This window comes from Urocitellus parryii, chromosome 7, assembly GCF_045843805.1.
Source record: "Urocitellus parryii isolate mUroPar1 chromosome 7, mUroPar1.hap1, whole genome shotgun sequence".
NCBI lineage: Eukaryota > Metazoa > Chordata > Mammalia > Rodentia > Sciuridae > Urocitellus > Urocitellus parryii.
Window position 1 is genome coordinate 146,181,328 of NC_135537.1, and position 20,822 is coordinate 146,202,149.

General features: G+C 42.8%; 1 protein-coding gene across 1 annotated transcript in view; it reads right to left on the reverse strand.

Moving 5' to 3' along the window:
* The window catches only part of Slfn5 (schlafen family member 5), a 31,760-nt gene extending 11,860 nt beyond the window's left edge, over positions 1–19,900 (reverse strand). The window contains 2 exon segments of the mRNA XM_077800919.1: positions 12,584–12,716; positions 19,752–19,900. Coding sequence (XP_077657045.1) covers positions 12,584–12,716; positions 19,752–19,797 — 179 coding nt within the window. The 5' untranslated portion in view covers positions 19,798–19,900.
* Positions 19,901–20,822: the final 922 nt, after the last annotated feature.

Consider the following 20,822-nt stretch of genomic DNA (forward strand, 5'->3'; position numbering starts at 1 on the left):
GAAAGAAGAAGGGAAGGATAGGATAACCTAAAGACACATGATTGAGGAGAAGAAGAAATCAAGAGGCAGAGTGGAGGGACAGAAAAAGGGGAGGAAATGCAGAATGAATACTTTAAAAGTCATCTTATATGCATATATGAATATACCGAAGGGAGCTTCACCTTTATGTCTAAGTAAAAAGGACCGATTAAAAATGAATCAACATTGAGCTGGGGTTGAGGCTCAGCGGTAGAGCGCTCGCCTAGCGCGTGTGAGGCCCTGGGTTCGATCCTCAGCACCAAATAAAAATAAATAAAGATATTGTTTCCAACACAACTAAAAAATAAATATTTTTTTTTTTTTTTTAAAGAGAGAGTGAGAGAGGAGAGAGGAGAGAGAGAGAGAATTTTTAATATTTATTTTTCAGTTCTTGGCAGACACAACATCTTTGTTGGTATGTGGTGCTGAGGATCGAACCCGGGTCGCACGCATACCAGGCGAGCGCGCTACCGCTTGAGCCACATCCCCAGCCCAAAAATAAATATTTAAAAAAATAAATAAAGGCATTGTGTTGTGTCCATCTACACCCAAAAATAAGTAAATAAATATTTTTTAAAAAATGAATAAATAGATGAGTGAAGGGAAGTCTCATAAAGTTGAAGAAGGAGAACAAGGATGGATGGGAGAGAAAAGTGGTAGGATCAAGAACTAAAGCTGTGGACTCAGGATGTGGCTCAAGTGGTAGCGTGCTCACCTGGCATGCGTGAGGCACTGGGTTCGATCCTCAGCACCACATAAAAGAAAATAAAGATATTGTGTCCACCTAAAACTAAAAAATAAATATTTTTTAAAAAAGAAAAGAAATAAAGCTGTCTTTAGTTCTTTCCCTTCTCACTGAGACTTGGGCAGTTTTTTGATTATTTTGTAATCCATCTTGGGAAGGAACAATTCTGATAGAATTGGTAATTTTTACCATTGCCCCCCTGTGAGGCAGATCTGAGAACAAGACCTCAGCGCCAGAATGCAGCTTGGTCCACATGTAGCTTGCTCTGTGGTACATCTATAAATCAGCCAGCATTGATACAACAAAACCAAACCAGTACAGGGCTCCAGTGGAAGAAGAGGACCTGAGATCCAGTAGCTAGTAAATCAGGGTACACAATTTGCAGACATTGGCCAAATGAGCTCAGTTTGAAGTTAGAGTATTACCAGGAAAAGCCACATGTCCATGCTGACAAGAACTGCCCCTGGGATGGCGGGTCCTTGATGATTTGAACTGTAGCCCAGATTCAGTCTTGTCCTTTATAGGACCATAATTACTTTTTAGAATCCCAAAGTTAATGGGTCTGAGGGAAGCTGATTTACTAACCAATATTTAAAACACATTGAAGGACGTGAGACCTGCTGGTCCTTGGGTACTGCTCGGGACAAATGCCACTGTCAGGGAACTCAAGCAACTGTTTCAAACCAGTACCTTACTCTCTTCCTGTAGGAAGAGAACCCAGGAGCCAGATTTCAGAAGGGTGCTTGATAGGCATAGAATCAGATCAAAAAGGGTGTCTTATGACTTGACGACTGGCTTCCATATCCAATAACGTCAGGCAGCTGTGCTATAAACTAATCACCAGAGAAAAGGAGTACAACATAGTAGTAAATCGCTCCATCTTGGGAAGGAGAAAACCTGTATTTACGCTCCTTTCCCAGGATTTGCTTTGTGTCTCTGGGACACATACAACCTATTTTTATGTTCTGTAGAGGTTTAAACAAACAAACAAATAAACAAACAAACAGAAAACAACTAAGCTGATAGTTTTATGAAATTAAACTGAAAAAAAAAATAGGCCTATATCCTGGAGATGTGAACAAGAATGCAGTGACCATTGCGATTCAAGAACAGAAGATTAGGAACAAAGTGTAGTGTAGGCAAACTGGCTTTGGAAAGCTGCATTCCCGGCACTGTTACATGCGCCATTTTGAATGAGCACTAAGAACGCAATGTGGACAAAGTAGGCAACCACAGAATACAGCTAGCATGGTTCCATATATACGAGGTTCAAAAACAGGCAAAACTAATGTCACTTCGGGTACATAAATAGTGTATTATAAAGAAAATCAAGGGAATAATAGTCATAAAAATTCAAAATAGTGCTTACCACTAATGAAAGAGAAATGGCAAAATTAAGGAGAGACAGAGAAATAGGGAAAGAACATACAGGCAGCTTCTTAGGTTCCAGACACAGATTTTTTCAATCCAGAGTGGGCACACGGGTATACCACTTAATATTATTTTTAACTTAGCAAGCATAGTTACATTACCCACACCCCACTCTCCTCATGCTGGGGATTGAATGCAGGCATGCTCTAACACTAAGCCACGTCCCCAATCCCTTCTTTTTTTTTTTTTGAGACAGGATCAAGCTAAAATGCCCAGGCTGGCCTTGAACTTTCAATCCTCCTGCTTCACTCTTCCTAGTAGCTGGGATTATAGGCATATGCTATTGTTTTCTAAAGGCACATTCAATGTAATTCCAGTGACTTGGGAGGCTGAGGCAGGAGAATTGCAAGTTTGAGGCCAGCCTGGGCAGTTTAGCAAGATTCTAGCTCAAAATAAAAAATAAAAAGGACTGTGGATGTAACTTCTGACAAAGTATCCCTGAGTTCAATCTCGAAAGAAAGAGAGGGGAGAGAGAGAGAGAGAGAGAGAGAGAGAGGGAGAGAGAGAGAGAGAGAGTGTGAGTAAGAAGGAGGGAGGAAGACAGACAGACTTGGTGCTATTCTGGACCCCTCTGTCACAAGAAAACAATAAAAATTTTTAAAAAGGTCAAAGAGAACTCGTTCACAAGCTACCATACATGGGGTATATCCATAACTACAAGATACCATACATGGGGGTATATAAATTCCAGAAGCTTATTTCTCACAATTCTGGAGTCTGAGAAGTCTAAGATGAAGGAATCTGTTAAGGACCTGCTTTGGTTAAAGATGGCACATTTTCACCTCGTCCTCATATGGCAGAAGCTATTGGTATAAAAACAATCAAGACATGAGCTATTGGCATACAAACAGATAAGATAGATTTATGGAACAGAATAGAGTCCAGAAATAGACCCACACACATCTAGACAACTAACTTTCAACACAGATACAAAGTAGAGTAACTGTAATCTTTTCAACAAATTGGATTTAAGAAATAGATAATCATGAGCAAAGAAAATAAACTTAAGTTTCACGTTGTTTACAAAAACTTGCTGGAAAATGCCATAGACCTAACTAGGGCCAGGATGCTGGCTGGTTCAGTGGTAGAGCGCTTGCCTACACATGAGAGGCACTGGGATAGATCCTCAGCACCACATAAAAAAAGAAATACATTAAATTAAATTTAAAAATACAAACAAACAAAAAATAGTGTGGAAATCAATGAAGATTGTCCCAGTGAGAATTGTAAGTTATTTTCAGAGCTCAACTGAAACGAGTTATACCACTTGCATTTGGCAGAGACTCAAAGGCAGGCAGGGGCATGAATATGCCCTGATCTGAGGTTGTGGGTGTGGGTAAGCTGGAGTGGGCTTACTAGAAGCAGGACATCCTCTGTGATTGGTCTGGAGATCATTTTGACTTTCTCTGGTTGGTCCTGAGATGGAAATGGGGCAGGGACTAAGGAAGCCATTAGTTATTGACCAAATCCTGACCATTTGGGGCCAGTCATTGCAGAGGTTATAGGTCACAGTTCTATTTTGATCCATGGTCTGGCCATTGTCCATAGGAATATTCAAGCTCTCAGTCTCTCTCCACTTGGTCATTTTCTTGCTTTCAAGATGAGAATCAACTCCTGGACACATGGAAATCCAAATATTCATTGCTTGAGATCATCTCCACAGGAAACTATTGCAAGATCTTGACCTTTAGTAGCATGATCATCTGATGAGAGTGGCTGTGTGGAAAAATGTAAAACTCTGTTAAGAATCTAGTGGACTAGCCTCATGACCATTATGATAAATAAAAAAAGTACTTTAATAGTGCCTGTAGGAGCTTGGAATCCCTAGAGCCCAACCCAGACCAAAAGAACAAACCCCATAAGCCATGAGGATCAATCTCATACAACCAAGACTCCTTTTCTGTAAAGTGACTACATAGCCTTGTTGGCTTCATTGATTCAAGTACATCAGGAAGTACAGGTAATGGCACAGATGCCACCATGGCTAACTAAGAAGAAATCTAGACCAAGGCCATGTCCATCACTACTTGTGTTAATGACGGCTCCTCACTACGTGTGCTAATTTCTATATAGGGAAGAGATAGAATCCTTAATAACTTCTGTTGGAGCTAATGGAAAGTTTCTTATATATATATTCTATGTGTAAGACTCCCACTGATGAGAATCCTCTTCTGATTATGCATATAAATAAGGAGTCGATAATTCCTCTTAGGCAGTGTCCCCAGATAATCATGGGGACTCATGCTAGAGGTAAAATGTCCAACCTTGGTGATTTTTAGAATCAGGGTTTCTTTATGTAAATATGAAGAGCTCTCGTGGTATTTTTCCTAAAGTACAGGGAAAGTGAGTCTAAGGTTTAAATTTTGCAGTTGATTCCATTCCTGGCTGAAGAGAAGGACAGATCTTAGAGAGAACTGACATTTTGAAGTTTCGGGAGAGTTGTAGGTTGAAGATAAGGGGTCTAGACAAGTGAAAGAGAAGGAAGGCACCAACTGAGGAGAGATCACAAGAATAAGATGGAGGCAGAGAGGCAACTGGAGAGCAAGGAGGGGAAGGCTTTATGAGCAAGGAGGGGAAGGCTTAAGTATGCCCAGTTGCTCACTGTCATTAGAAAAAGAATGATTTTTTTTTTTTTTTTTTTGCAGGAGGGGAGATATTGGGGATTGAACTCAGGGGCACTCGAGCACTAAGCCACATCTGCAGCCCTATTTTGTATTTTATTTAGAGACAGGGTCTCACTGAGTTCCTTAGCACCTCACTTTTGCTGTGGCTGACCTTGAACTGTTGATCCTTCTGCCTCAGCCTCCTGAGCTGCTAGGATTACAGGTATGCACGACTGTGCCCCATTTAGGAAAAGAATCTTGGAGTGAAGCAATTTTTGATTCAAAGTTTCATTTGAGAGCCTCCATATCAGCCCCAAACTGCTGCCAAATTGGTCTTATAAAACTGACTTATCCCTTTACTTTTCTTTTTTTTTTTTATTGGTCGTTCATAACATTACATAGTTCTTAATACATCATATTACATGGTTTGATTCAAGTGGATTATGAACTCCCGCTTTTACCTCGTATACAAATTGCTGTATCACATCAGTTACCCTTCCATTGATTGACATATTGCCTTTCTAGTGTCTGATGTATTCTGCTGTCTGTCCTATTGTCTACTATCCCCCCTCCCCTCCCCTCCCCTCCCCTCCCCTCCCCTTTTCTCTCTCTACCCCTTCTACTGTAAATCATTTCTTCCATTTGTATTCTCTTGACTTACCCCTCCTTACCTCTTATATGACATTTTGTATAACCCTGAGGATCGCCTTCCATTTCCATGCAATTTCCCTTCTCACTCCCTTTCCCTCCCACCTCTCATCCCTGTTTACTGTAAATATTCTTCTCAAGCTCTTCGTCCCTACCCTGTCCTTGTTTACACCCCTTATATCAAAGGAGTCATTTGGTATTTGTTTTTTAAAGATTGACTAGCTTCACTTAGCATAATCTGCTCTAATGCCATCCATTTCCCTCCAAATTCTATAATTTTGTCATTTTTTAATGCAGAGTAATACTCCATAGTGTATAAATGCCACATTTTTTTTATCCATTCATCTATTGAAGGGCATCTAGGCTGGTTCCACAGTCTTGCTATCGTGAATTGAGCTGCTATGAACATCGATGTAGCAGTGTCCCTGTAGCATGCTCTTGTTAGGGCTTTAGGGAATAGACCGAGAAGGGGAATAGCTGGGTCAAATGGTGGTTCCATTCCCAGCTTTCCGAGAAATCTCCATACTGCTTTCCAAATTGGCTGCACCAATTTGCAGTCCCACCAGCAATGAACAAGAGTGCCCTTTTCCCCGCATCCTCTCCAGCACTTATTGTTGTTTGACTTCCTAATGGCTGCCAGTCTTACTGGAGTGAGATGGTATCTTAGGGTAGTTTTGATTTGCATTTCTCTGACTGCTAGCGATGGTGAGCATTTTTTCATGTACTTGTTGATTGATTGTATGTCCTCCTCTGAGAAGTGTCTGTTCAGGTCCTTGGCCCATTTATTGATTGGGTTATTTGTTATCTTATTGTCTAATTTTTTGAGTTCTTTGTATATTCTGGTTATTAGGGCTCTATCTGAAGTGTGTGGAGTAAAGATTTGTTCCCAGGATGTAGGCTCCCTATTTATCTCTCTTATTGTTTCTTTTGCTGAGAAAAAACTTTTTAGTTTGAGTAAGTCCCATTTGTTGATTCTATTTGTTAACTCTAGCGCTATGGGTGTCCTATTGAGGAATTTGGAGCCCGATCCCACAGCGTGTAGATCATAACCAACTTTTTCTTCTATCAGATGCCGTGTCTCTGATTTAATATCAAGCTCCTTGATCCATTTTGAGTTAACTTTTGTGCACGGCGAGAGATAGGGATTCAGATTCATTTTGGTGCAAATGGATTTCCAGTTTTCCCAGCACCATTTGTTGAAGATGCTATCCTTCCTCCATTGCATGCTTTTAGCCCCTTTATCAAAAATAAGATAGTTGTAGTTTTGTGGATTGGTTACTGTGTCCTCTATTCTGTACCATTGGTCCACCCGCCTGTTTTGGTACCAGTACCATGCTGTTTTTGTTACTATTGCTCTGTAGTATAGTTTGAAGTCTGGTATCGCTATACCGCCTGATTCACACTTCCTGCTTAGTATTGTTTTTGCTATTCTGGGTCTTTTATTATTCCATATGAATTTCATGATTCTTTTATCTATTTCTACAAGATATGCTGTTGGGATTTTGATTGGCATTGCATTGAACTTATAGAGAACTTTTGGTAATATCGCCATTTTGATGATGTTAGTTCTGCCTATCCATGAGCAGGGTATGTTTTTCCATCTTCTAAGGTCTTCTTCTATGTCTTTCTTTAGGGTTCTGTAATTTTCATTGTATAAATCTTTCACCTCTTTTGTTAGGTTGATTCCCAAGTATTTTATTTTTTTGGGGGATATTGTGAATGGAGTAGTTGTCCTCATTTCCGTTTCAGAGGATTTGTCGCTGATATACAGGAATGCCTTTGATTTATGCGTGTTGATCTTATATCCTGCCACTTTGCTGAATTCATTTATTAGCTCTAATAGCTTCTTTGTAGACCCTTTTGGGTCTGCTAGGTATAGAATCATATCATCTGCAAATAGTGATAATTTAAGTTCTTCTTTTCCTATTTTTATGCCTTTAATTTCTTTTGACTGTCTAATTGCTCTGGCCAGTGTTTCGAGGACTATGTTGAACAGAAGTGGTGAGAGAGGGCATCCCTGTCTTGTACCAGATCTTAGAGGGAATGCCTTCAATTTTTCTCCATTCAGAATGATGCTGGCCTGTGGCTTATCATAGATTGCTTTTACAATGTTGAGGTATGATCCTGTTATCCCTAATTTTTCTAGCGTTTTGAACATAAAGGGATGCTGTACTTTGTCGAATGCTTTTTCTGCATCTATTGAGATGATCATATGGTTCTTATTTTTAAGTCTATTGATGTGGTGAATAACGTTTATTGATTTCCGTATATTAAACCAGCCTTGCATCCCAGGAATGAATCCTACTTGATCATGATGTATAATTTTTTTGATATGTATTTGAATCCGATTCGCCAGAATTTTATTGAGGATTTTTGCGTCAAGGTTCATTAGAGATATTGGTCTGTAGTTTTCCTTCTTTGATGTGTCTTTGTCTGGTTTCGGAATCAGGGTGATGTTGGCCTCGTAGAATGAATTTGGAAGTTCTCCCTCTTTTTCTATTTCCTGAAATAGCTTGAAAAGCATTGGTGTTAGTTCCTCTTTAAAGGTTTTGTAAAACTCTGCTGTATACCCATCCGGTCCTGGGCTTTTCTTAGTTGGTAGTCTTTTGATGGTTTCTTCTATTTCCTCTATTGTTATTGGTCTGTTTAGGTTGTCTATATCCTCCTGGCTCAATCTGGGCAGATCATAGGACTCAAGGAATTTATCAATGCCTTCACTATCTACTATTTTACTGGAGTATAAGGATTCAAAGTAATTTCTGATTATCTTCTGTATTTCTGATGTGTCTGTTGTGATATTGCCCTTTTCATCCCGTATGCTAGTAATTTGGGTTCTCTCTCTTCTTCTCTTCGTTAGCATGGCTAAGGGTCTGTCAATTTTATTTATTTTTTCAAAGAACCAGCTTTTAGTTTTGTCAATTTTTTCAATTGTTTCTTTTGTTTCAATTTCATTAATTTCAGCTCTGATTTTAATTATTTCTTGCCTTCTACTTCTTTTGCTGTTGTTTTGCTCTTCTTTTTCTAGGATTTTGAGATGAAGTATGAGATCATTTATTTGTTGGTTTTTTCTTTTTTTGAGGAATGAACTCCAAGCAATGAATTTTCCTCTTAGAACTGCTTTCAATGTGTCCCATAGATTCCGATATGTTGTGTCTGTGTTTTCATTTAACTCTAGGAATTTTTTAATTTCCTCCTTGATGTCTTCTAAAACCCATTGATCACTCAGCAACCTATTGTTCATTCTCCAGGTGATGCTTGCTTTTTCCTTTCTTCTTTTATCATTGATTTTCAGTTTCATTCCATTATGATCAGATAAGATGCATGGTATTATCTCTACCCCTTTGTATTGTCTAAGAGTTGCCCTGTGACATAGTATATGGTCTATTTTTGAGAAGGTTCCATGTGCTGCTGAGAAAAAAGTGTAGCTACTTGATGTTGGGTGGTATAGTCTATATATGTCAATTAAGTCTAGGTTGTTAATTGTGTTATTGAGTTCTATAGTTTCCTTATTTAACTTTTGTTTGGAAGACCTGTCCAGTGGTGAGAGAGGTGTGTTGAAGTCTCCCATGATTATTGTATGGTGGTCTATTAGACTCTTGAACTTGAGAAGAGTTTGCTTGATAAACACGGCTGCACCATTATTTGGGGCATATATATTTATGATTGTTATGTCTTGTTGGTGTATGGTTCCCTTGAGCAGTATGAAGTGTCCTTCTATATCCCTTTTGATTAGCTTTGGCTTGAAATCTATTTTATTAGATATGAGTATGGACACTCCTGCTTGTTTCCGCGGTCCATATGAGTGATATGATTTTTCCCAACCTTTCACCTTCAGTCTATGTATATCTTTTCCTATCAAATGCGTCTCCTGTAGACAGCATATTGTTGGGTCTTGTTTTTTGATCCATTCTGCTAGCCTGTGTCTCTTAATTGGTGAGTTTAAGCCATTAACATTTAGGGTTATTATTGAGATATGGTTTGTTCTTCTATCCATATTTGTTTATTGATGTTACTAAACCTGATTTGTTATCCTCTTTGACTACTTTCCCCCCTTTACTGTCCTACCTCCCATTGTTGGTTTTCAATGTTATTTTCCATTTCCGCTTCCTGTAATGTTTTGCCAAGGATTTTTTGAAGAGATGGTTTTCTAGCTGCGAATTCTTTTAACTTTTGTTTATTGTGGAAGGTTTTAATTTCATCTTCTAACCTGAAGCTTAATTTCGCCGGATACACGATTCTTGGTTGGAGCCCATTGTCTTTCAGTGTTTGAAATATGTTATTCCAGGATCTTCTAGCTTTCAGAGTCTGTGTTGAGAGATCAGCTGTTATCCTGATTGGTTTACCCCTGAATGTAATCTGCTTTCTTTCTCTTGCAGCTTTTAAAATTCTCTCCTTATTCTGTATGTTGGACATCTTCATTATAATGTGTCTAGGTGTGGATCTCTTATGATTTTGCACATTTGGCGTCCTGTAGGCTTCTAGGATTTGGGATTCTGTCTCATTCTTCAATTCTGGGAAGTTTTCTCGTATTATTTCACTGAATAGACAGTTTATTCCTTTGGAATGGAGCTCTGTGCCTTCCTGTATCCCAATGACTCTTAAATTTGGTCTTTTGATATTGTCCCATAATTCTTGGATGTTCTGCTCATGGTTTCTTAGCAGACTTGCTGAGCTGTCTATGTTCTTTTCCAGTTGAAATACTTTGTCTTTATTGTCTGATGTTCTCTCTTCTAAGTGATCTACTCTGCTGGTAGTATTCTCAATTGAGTTTTTAAGTTGGTTTATTGTTTCCTGCATTTCTAGAATTTCTAATTGTTTGTTTTTTATTACCTCTATCTCCCTGTGAAATTGATCTTTTACTTCCTGGATTTGTTTGTCAATGTGATCTTTCATTATCTGATTTTGCTGTCTCATGTCTTCCTTGAGACTCCAGATCATCTGAAGCATATATATCCTGAACTCTTTATCTGATATTCCATCTGTTGCAGCTATTACCTCTTCTAAAGTTGAGTTGACCTGCATTGCTTGTGGTCCTTTCTTTCCTTGTCTTTTCATACTGCTCGCGTTTCTTTCTGCTTGGTGGAAATGTTGTGTTTTTGAAATTTACCCCCTATTTATTTATGTTGCTCTTGTATACTTGAAAAGTCTCCCTTGCAGGTGCGGGCGGCGGCTGTGCCCCTACTCCAATTGGGGTGACGTGTCTACCACGCTGGTGGCTCTCTGGGCCTGTTCAGGGAGTGGAAGGCGTCTCTGCTCTGTCCCTATTCCAATTGGGGTGTCGTGACTACCATGCTGGCAGGTCGCTGGGCCTGTTCCGGGCGTGGGCGGTGGGCTTGGCTGGCGGGATTCCACCTAATGGCTGTCCCTAACCTCCCTGCTTGCTAATTAATGGCTTCTCTGAGGCGCCACGCCTTCTGTAGCTGCGGGGCAGGCCGCGCGAATCAGTTGGCCTGGATCTCCGGGGTCCTGCTGCTGGCTGTTTTGATGTTGCAAGCTGTTGGAGAGTGGTGGTGTATCCTTCAGCTTTCCCGGATGGTGGCCGCTGACTGCCTCGGTGGAGTGTCCGTTGTGGGGGATGGGACTGTATCGCTTCCTTCCCCTTCTGAGATCCCGTGCTCGGCCCAAGGGTCCGTGTGGGCTTGGCTGGTGGGATTCCACCTAATGGCCTTCCCTAACCTCCCTGCTTGCCAATTAATGGCTTCACTGAGGCGCCACGCCTTCTGTAGCCGCAGGGCAGGCCACGCGAATCAGTTGGCCTGGATCTCCGGGGCCCTGCTGCAGGCTGCTGGGATCCCTGGCACTCTATCACTTTGATTTTTTCTGCTTGCCCCTCCCCCAGCGCTGGCTAGCCAGGTTTCCTTTTGGCTGCTACTGGGAGGAGGGGTTGGAGGTCAGGTGTCTCTGGTTTCCCCCTAGTCTGTATGGAGGCTCAGCTTGATACTCCCTCTCCCGGCAAGCCTAGGAGAGATTTTATGCGAATTCCCACTGTCTGGGGGGTGAGCTGAATGACACCGACCTGTTTTGATGTCGCACTCTGAAGGAGAGTGGCGGTGTATCCTTCAGCTTTCCCGGATGGTGGCCGCTGACTGCCTCGGTGGAGTGTCCGCTGTGGGGGATGGGACTGTACCGCTTCCTTCCCCTTCTGAGAACCCGTGCTCGGCCCAAGGGTCCGTGTGGGCTTGGCTGGTGGGATTCCACCTAATGGCCTTCCCTAACCTCCCTGCTTGCCAATTAATGGCTTCACTGAGGCGCCACGCCTTCTGTAGCCGCAGGGCAGGCCACGCGAATCAGTTGGCCTGGATCTCCGGGGCCCTGCTGCAGGCTGCTGGGATCCCTGGCACTCTATCACTTTGATTTTTTCTGCTTGCCCCTCCCCCCTCCCTTTACTTTTCTAAGGTGCTTCTCAAATGAGCAATTTTGTTCACATGCTCCTCCACGTGGTCATTAAAGAGCCAAACCATCCTTGAAGTTATGCTACTTCAAAGGGCCATGAATTAGTAGTACACATATAAGAGCAGTTTTTCCAACATAAGCAGAGGATGTAGACTTAGAACTTAAAAGAGATAGACAGCCATCAGTGGAAATGTAATGTTTATGAACTTTGTGTCTCATGTTACCAGCCTCATGCTTGGCCATCTCTGATCCCAGACCTGACAATCTGTGTCCCCCTGCTGGCTGGATCAAAGCCAAGACCTCAGGACAAAAGCTTAAGACAGGAGAAGAATTCTAATCTGGTTTTATTGATGACCCACAGCCTAATTTGTCCAAATGTCCAGTCCAGAGAGAATTGCAAATTCACTGGTCTGCAAGGCCATCTTGAACAGAGCCTTCTAGGATCTATGCCTGTGTTGTGTCTTGTGATTCTTCTTACAACAAACACTTTACTTTTATTTTGCAGGGCTGGGGATGAAACCCAGAGCCTTGTTCATGCTTGGGAAGTGATCTATCATTGACCTCTACTTCCATTCCCTGACAAACATTTTCAAATGGAGCAACACAAAAGGCCTAAAAGGGAATAGCCTGATTGTCCCATGGATACAGGCAAATGGGAATCAATATCAAAATCCAGGTGTCAAACTGAGGATAAACAGCCACATCAACACAATGAAAGAAAAGTTCAGAACTAGTGCTGACTTACCACAATAGTGCAGGCTCAACAAGCCACTTGTAGCAAGGTGCAAGGGGTCTCTGTAGGCACCAGACCTGGGCGTAGCCTGGGATCCACAACAACAAGGAGTGTAGATGGTATCTTGTAGAAAACTCCAGAAGAACTGTGGACATTAAGGAAAACCACTCAAATGAAAAAAGGTACAGGGTATTTATGGAGAGCTTGCTATAACAAGGGAAATAGTCACCATTGCTTGCAGTTGGCAGAGGTTTGATGACAGGGGAGGGAGTGGAAATCTTCCTAGGGACAAAAAGACAAGCTTGGGTAAGGTCTGACTTGTGGTCATTAGTGAGGAAGATGAGGCAAGCCAAGTCGAAACGGAGCATCCTCTGTGATTAGACTGGGAATCCTATTTGGCTTCCTTGGTTGGCCCTGAGTTAGAAGTGAGGGCAGAAATTAGGGAAGCTGTCAGTTATTGGCCAAGTCCTGACACTTTGGGCCAATGGCTCTGGGAGCTGTGGGTCACCCTCCTGGGCTGGTTGCTGCAGAGGTGGTCAGTCAGAGTTCTGTATTTATTTATATTTGGCCATCGTTTGTGCATATATTCAGTCCCTCAACTATGAAACTTCTAGAGAAAGTAAAGGAGAAAATATTATTTCCTTGGGTGAAGCAAACATTTCGTAGAGATGCCACTAAATGCACAATATATAAAAGAAAAAAAGAAATGTTGGACTTTAAGAACTTGTCTTTGACCTTTGCCTCCTTGCACCCTTGAAAGCAATATGGATCAGCAACAGCTCTATTAGAGCCATGCGCAAAAATTCGGCCTGGGTTCTTGATCTTGCCGCTGGAACTGTAGCTCAGTGGTAGAGTGCATCACCAGCATTTGTGAAGCCTGAGTTTAATACTCAGAAAAGAAAAATGTCAAGAGCTTTGTAATGTTTTGAACAACCAATAAAAAAAATAAAGAAAATTAAAAAAAAGAATGAAAACAAGCCCCTGATTGGAAAAAAAAGAACTTGTAATCTAACTTATATAAAGAACACTCACAAAGTAAAGTAAGAAAACAGGTTGTGTCTCCCTCTTGAGCTTGCCCCCATTCTTCTTTGAATATTTTTCTACTTTCCTAAATAAATCTGCCTATGAGGCGTGCTGTAATTCTGTAATTCTCTTCCCTGCTAGTCCTGAATCAAATTCCCACTTCTCTCTGGGACCTACTTGGATCTTCTTGAGAGACATCTCTTGTTTTGTGAGAGAAAAAATCAGGACCACTCAGATTAAGATACAAGTCAGAGCTCCTGTAGCATGGGATGAGCATGCTTGGCCAATAATCAGCAAAGTTTTCAGAGGACATCATTCAAAGATGGGGGATGGGAAATTCACAGGCAGTCACTAGTCAAACTCCACCAATAAACACCAGGGGGTAGGGGGGACTACTGAACGAGTGTTCTTACAGGAACTAATATGAAAACCCTTCATCTATGTGGAGCTATTAAATATTCCTCCTTCAGGAATAAGCATCTGACTCCTTATGTTCAAGTTCCTTGATGGGTTTAGCACACACACCCAACAATGGGTGGCCAATCACATGCCATGGAGCCAGGGTTCCCTAGAGATTGTGAGATGAACTAAATAGGGGGGATTTGAGACAGACCCCCTCCAAACTAAGAAAAACTTCTTGATAACTAGTTTCTCTGCAGGAATGCAAACAGTCCCTTTTGAAATTAATGCTTACAAATTGTTTTAACTTCTGAACTTCCTCACACTGAGAATAAAATCTTCCTCCTGCTGAGGACAGATGCCAAGGAAGTTGAGACTGACAAGTTCTCTGGCTAAATGAATCTGCCTTTTGTTTCATTTTGCCCTCCCATTTAAAAAACTTTCCTCACCTTGAGTTCTCTGAGGGTAATGATTAGAGACAAAAGTCTATATCTTACTTCAAAGCTGGCTTTGAATAAACCTATTTTCCTGCCCCCCCCCAAAGTTATAATGAAACAAACAACCCAATGTAAAAATGAATAAAAGATTGAACATATACTTCACCAAGAATGATACATAAATAGCAAATACCATGGGCTCTCCATTTCTGGTTTCTGCACCTGTGGATTCCACTAACCTCAAACTGAAAATACTTGAGGAAAAGTTTCATCTGTACTAACTATGTTCAGACTTTTTCCTGGACATTATTTCCAAAACAATAAAGAGCAACAACTATTTACCTGATATTTGCATCTTAATTAGTATTGTAGGTACCCTCCAGATGATTTAGAGTACTTGGGAGTATTATGTAGGTTAGATGCAAATACTAAGCCATTTTGTATGAGGTACTTGAGCATCCTTGGATTTTAGTATTCACAGGGGGATCTTAGAATCAATCCCCTGAGGGAGGGCTATCAGCCCAGGAGAGAATGTTCAGCATCATTATTTGCTAGAGAAATGCCATTAAAACTACAGTGAGGGCTGGGAATGTAGCTCAGTGGTACAGTGCATGCCGTGCATGCTTAGCAAGCACAAACCCTGGGGTTGAATCCCCATCATGGCCAAGAAACCAAAGATAAAACACAACAGAAACTACAGTGAGGTACCACTATCTACCTATGAGAACATGTAGTAGAATGGCTCAAATAGCTAATGATACCAGGTTCTGGTGAGGCTGTGACAGAAGGCAAACTCTCCTGTTAGGAACATGAAGTGGTACAGGCATTTTGGAAAAGAGCTTGGCAGTTTCTTGAAAATAAACTTACCATCTAACCCAGCCATTCCACTCTGGGGTATTTTCCCAAGAGAAATGAAAGCATGTGTTTATTCCAGGACTTGTACACGAATGTTCACAACACTTTTATTTGTATAAAACCATAAACTGCAAACAAAACAAAAGCCTATCAACAGGTAAATGGAGAAGCCAATTTTGGTTGCCCAGACAATGGGACTTTGACTCAGCAATAAAAAGAAAATGACAAGGATGAATCACAAAAATAATTATGCTCATTAGAAGAATCCAGACAAAATAGGACATGGTTCCATTTGTATATAATTTTTAAAATGCCAAATAATGTATAGTGTCAGAAAGCCACTGGATTTCACTTGGAGAGGTGGGTAGGAGTACAAGGGAGAAATTAGAAAAGAGTGGAAGGAAACCTTTGGACGCACCATCTTGATGGCAGCAAGGATTCCACCTAGGTCACAATTTATCAAATTGTGTGTTTTTATTTTCAGTGCCGGGGTTTGAACCCAGGGCCTGGCAAAAATTGTAGACTTTATGTACAGTTTCTTGTCTGTCAATAATACATCAATAAATCTATTAAAACCTTATTTATTGAAAAATAAGTTTAAAGTATTTATTGTAATATCATTAGCTCAAAACCCAGCAGGAGATTTATGTGCCTGCTGAGTTTTTTTTTTTTTCCATAGAATCTAAGTCTATGATGGGATTAGTGTCTCAGATTCTGCATACTCCTGATGGAGACTTTTCTATATCTTGTATATTCATTCGATTATGATCATCCTGCTCTTTCCCTAGCACATTTTAAAAAATATATTTTTATTATTTGTGGCTGGGCCTTCTATTTTATTATTTATTTATTTACATGTGGTGCTGAGGTCAAACCCAGTGCTTCACACATGCTAGGCAAGGGCTCTGCCACTGAGCCACAACCCAGCGCTCCCTGGAACATTTGAAGTTTTACTTCTCAGACCTGCCAAGTCCCCTCTCAGTGGAAATCCTGTGTGTGGCCTGGAACACAACAGGCTGTCCTGACTTCCAGAGAAAATGACCCCAACAAGAGGTGTTCTCCTTTCCCTTGCCAAGCGTAAAACAGGAACTGTTGTGCTTCAAGGAATTGCCCATGTAGGTTCTCCGGCCCCCAGCAGTCTAAAACACCTCTAAGACACTGGGTCACAAGGATCTATCCTTCTGGTCTGTGAATCTGTTCATTAGTCTCAAGAAATACTAATCATGAGTGGTTGCTTACTTAATGTCCTGTTACCATGGCAATAACACTGAAATCAATTTCTATTTTTCTGATAAGTAGAAACACCTGTAAATTTTCATAATCAGGTGAGAAACTAATCACATTTCCTTCTTCTTTGACTCATGGAATTAGTAAAACTCAGGATGAATCACTTTAATTAAAGAGAAGAATCCCAGTCTTGTGACACTTCCATGAATCATCTGACCCAGGATGCTTCATACTTAGTTGTTCACCTGAAATCTGGAGCAGAAATCCTCACCGCTACCCCGACAAAGGCATGAGAGATCAGTTTTTTCGCCACCTACACATCCCTGCTTCCCCACCTCCTGGTAGGGCAAAGCCAGGAGAACTTTGGCCATGTCCCATCTCCTCCTAGGGGTGTGGCTCTGGATGTCCACCTACTACTGCCTTCTCCACCCCATCTCAACCCCATCCACCTGAAAACACCGAGCAGCTACTGCCAAAGCCCCGAGGTCAGGCCTGCCCCAACTCCCTCCTGTACTCGTCCGGAAGGATTCTCTTCTGGCTCTTAAGACAGTCGTGTGCAAAAGGGAAACAAATTTCTCATTTTTCTGATTGTACAGGTTGCAGAATCACATTGGTCATACAGTCACCTATATACATACAGCAATAATAATGTCTACTTTATTCTGCTGTCCAAATGTATGAATAGTCAGGATCATTGTACTGTCATGTGAAGCTAATAAAAAAAAAATAAAAAAGGGGGGGGGGACAAATTGACTGGCTGCAGCTAGCCTCTGTGGACAGAAGCCTCTGCAGACAGAACCCGCCCAGCTCTACTAGCCACTTTATGCAGCATACAGGGATTCATGCATGGGCTTCGCTGGGACCTGCCCATCCCTTCTGATGCTGTTACTATGTTCCAAGCCAGGGCTTATGGGAAAGGCTGGGGAACATAGCCTCTTGACATAGACGGGACACTAATTTAATTGTCCCCCAGACCACAACCTCACTTGGCTTCATCCATAGGATCCTGGGTACACGATTTAGTTGTTCCTCTCAAGTCCTTACTACACCTGAACTGTGGGAAAATTCACCAGGTTTGGTTTAGGAAGCCTTAGGCTGTGCTGCTTGATGTTTCTCCCACATTTTCAGCCTCCCAGTCTGGCGCTCTCCACAGCCCTCTGTCCTTGGAAGTTGCTACTAAGTTGCTAACAAAGCAAATCCCTCAAGCAAGAAAGGAGTTCTCAGGGCAGTGCCCAGATCTGGGGAGTGGCAGTCTCAGTAGGCTGCCTTTGCCAAAGCCCTGGTGGGTGCAGACCTAGTGCCTTTAAAGGACCGGTGCAGGGGATCCAGGAGGATTCAGTACCTGTCAGTGTTTCTCCTCTGTGGTACGTCTCTCTCCTGGGGTTAGAGACAGAGCCTCCCAAGTCCAGAGCAGAGACCTGACCCTGCAGACTCAAATGCTTATATCTGCTGAGGTTGGTGATGTTTGGGGGCGGGGCATTGTGTAAGAGGCAGAGGGAAACCCCATGATTGCATTTACATGGACTGGGAAACCCATCTCTATAGGGAATCTTGGATGACTGTGAGTGAGTGGGGTGGATTGAGGGGAGGGAGAAGGTGAGTTGCTTTTTCTTCCTTTTTGTTTAGATTTGCAGGTCTTATCCCCACACTGGGAAGGAAACCTAGGTGTAACCCCCACGTCCTCCAGGCCTCCCTGGACCAGCTCTGGCCCTCCCTGAGATGCCTGGGCTCGGGCGTGCTCTGCAGGTCTTTCCCCTTACCACCTCAAAGTCCTCCCAATTTCTGCTTAAGTTGCTGCTCCAAAGGCTTCAGCTCCCAGCCAAATGAGCCAACAAGGGAGTGAGGGAGCCAGTAGCTGGAGGCACTGGGCAGCCCTGAGAGCAGAAAAATAAAGCCTTTCTTTTGCACCCACTTTCCCATTAATTAAAGAATATTGATCCACCTCCTTTCTTTTGCAGGTTCTTCAGTTTGTTAAAGGGTGATGCCTGCTACTAAGGACTCCAACTGAGGCCTGCCTGGGCACAAGTGAGGCCACTTGGGCCCACAACAGCATGCTCTGTCAGGGGCATTTGGTGACCAGAAAGAGAAGCTGTTCTTTGAATGGGTCGCCCACTGCAGACTTGACAACACAGCCTTGTGCTGAACTCAGTTCAATTTGTTCCTCTTTTTTCTATTATCAAATGTGCTTTGGTGAAGCAGTCCAGAGACCCCCACCCAGAAGACTCTTACCATAATTAAGCAGAAAACATTAACTTGTCTGTAGGATGAAAATCATGAGCTCAAAAAAAATCTGTATCTAATCTAAGAAAAAGCAAGAGTCCTAGAAAAGATGACAGGCCAGTAATTAGTAAATACCATACAATTTACTTTTTGGTTTGGTCTAGTTTGAGTTCAGGTAAAAAGACACTTTTACTCTATCTCCTACTGAGGGGACTCCAGGCTTCTTCTATTTGCATATCAACTTAAGTCCTGGCTGAGGTCTGGAAGGAACTGGGAAAAACTGACTAAGCAGGGTCGGGCCTGGTTAGTCAGGGGAAGTGGGGAAAAAATATCTGAGAGGGCAGTTGGCCCCTGAAGGGCCGGAGCACAAAAGGCAGGAGGGATATAGGAGGGAGGTGGAGGTGTAAGACCTATAGGGTGTGGCAGGGTCCCGAGAGGTGGCGGGTCTTCTGAATAGTAGCGAGTGGCTTCCTTCTCCAAGGTAGCCTCCTCCTCAGGGGTCAATGTGTCTCCAGGATTTAAAACTGGATAAAGGCGGTTAGTAACCCTTGGAGCCTTATTGATTAGGGCGGGATTTTGAGGGGGACCAGGAAGGTTACCAGGGTCCTGGGGAGACTGGGAAAGGTCTATATCTATACTAACTGAAGGGCATGCCGAGGAGGGACAAGAGGGATGAGAGGTCATTTGCATAGCCTCTTCCCCAATCCTGACAAGTTTTAAGGTACCATTGTCAAAGGGTGAACTTTTAAGAAATTCATTAATTAAGTTCCAGTAAGAAAAGGTGAGAACAGTCACCTTTTCTGGGCCAAAGGATTCATAATAATCTTTTAAACATTCTCCTATTCTAAGCCATCTTTTACCATCAATGGTCCCTTCAAGGGGAAACCATGAACACAATTCTCCTACGTATGAAAATAATAATTTTAAGTCCTTTTTCTTAACACGCGCCCCCGTGTCCTTGAGGCCTGACAAAAATAACTCATGTGACGAAACTGCTTGTCCCATGGTGTGTCACTCACCTTGCGTCGTCCTCGTCATCCTCGCTCTCCTCCGAGGCGATCTCATGCTCCTGCTTGGCCAAGTCTTCCCGGAATACGGCGTTCCCCCTCAGTCAAAGGCTCGAGCCCCACACTGGGCGCCAAACGTCCCGTCCGGCAGGACACATCAACGTGGGCAGCGAACCTAGATGGGGAGGAATGAAGGGACAAGAGACAGGAAGGGTGACAGCAAGACAAAAGTTCTGATCAAGCTGCAAACTTTTATTGTTCACACAGGGGTATTTATATGCTGGGGATGGGGAAGCTCTCTAATCAGCAATTGCTGGGTGGGTATTCATATGCTGGGGATGGGGAAGGTCTCTGCAATTGCTGGATGTGGGTGGTAAAACTGCCAGCTGCAAGATGTCTGATGATCCTGATAACCGCAGGATGTTCCAGGGAGATAGGTAGCTGCAGGATGCCTTCGGGGCAGGATGTCTCCCAGGGGGCTATCAGGCTAATCTTTGAAGGAGAATGTCCTTCTAGTCCCCTACACTCCACCCTTGTCCCACCCCAGGGATGCACTTTGAGGGGGAGGATTTGTAGCCCCCCCCCCACTGCCTCTGCTCTCAGTGGCCACAGCCCAGGGGAGATGTGGCTGGGAGGGTGGGTGTCCTCTCCAAAGGCTGCCCCCACCTCCCCGGCAGAGGCCGCAACCCAGGGAGGGGCAGGGTGAACCCAGGGAAGGGCTAGCAGCCGCCCGGTGGGCTCAGGGCCGGTGCCAGGCGCTGCCTGCGTGGGCACCATAAGGTCCTCAGAGGCTGTGTGGGCACCACTGCCTGCCGCGTCCTGTATCCTGAGCAGACAGGCCCTGCCAGGAGCAAGACGAGTGGCCTGGGACAGCCACAGCACAGGGCACCCCAGCCTCTGCCGCCCTCTGACTCTGAGGCCCGCTACCCTACGCTAATTTATTTTTAAATTTTATATGGTACTGAGGATTGAACCCAGTGCCTTGATGTGTGAGGCAAGCACTGAGCTATAGCCCCAACCCCAAAACTTTAACTTTTTATTATTAAAAAAAGTTCAGTCCATACTGTGAGTCAGAAAGAGGAA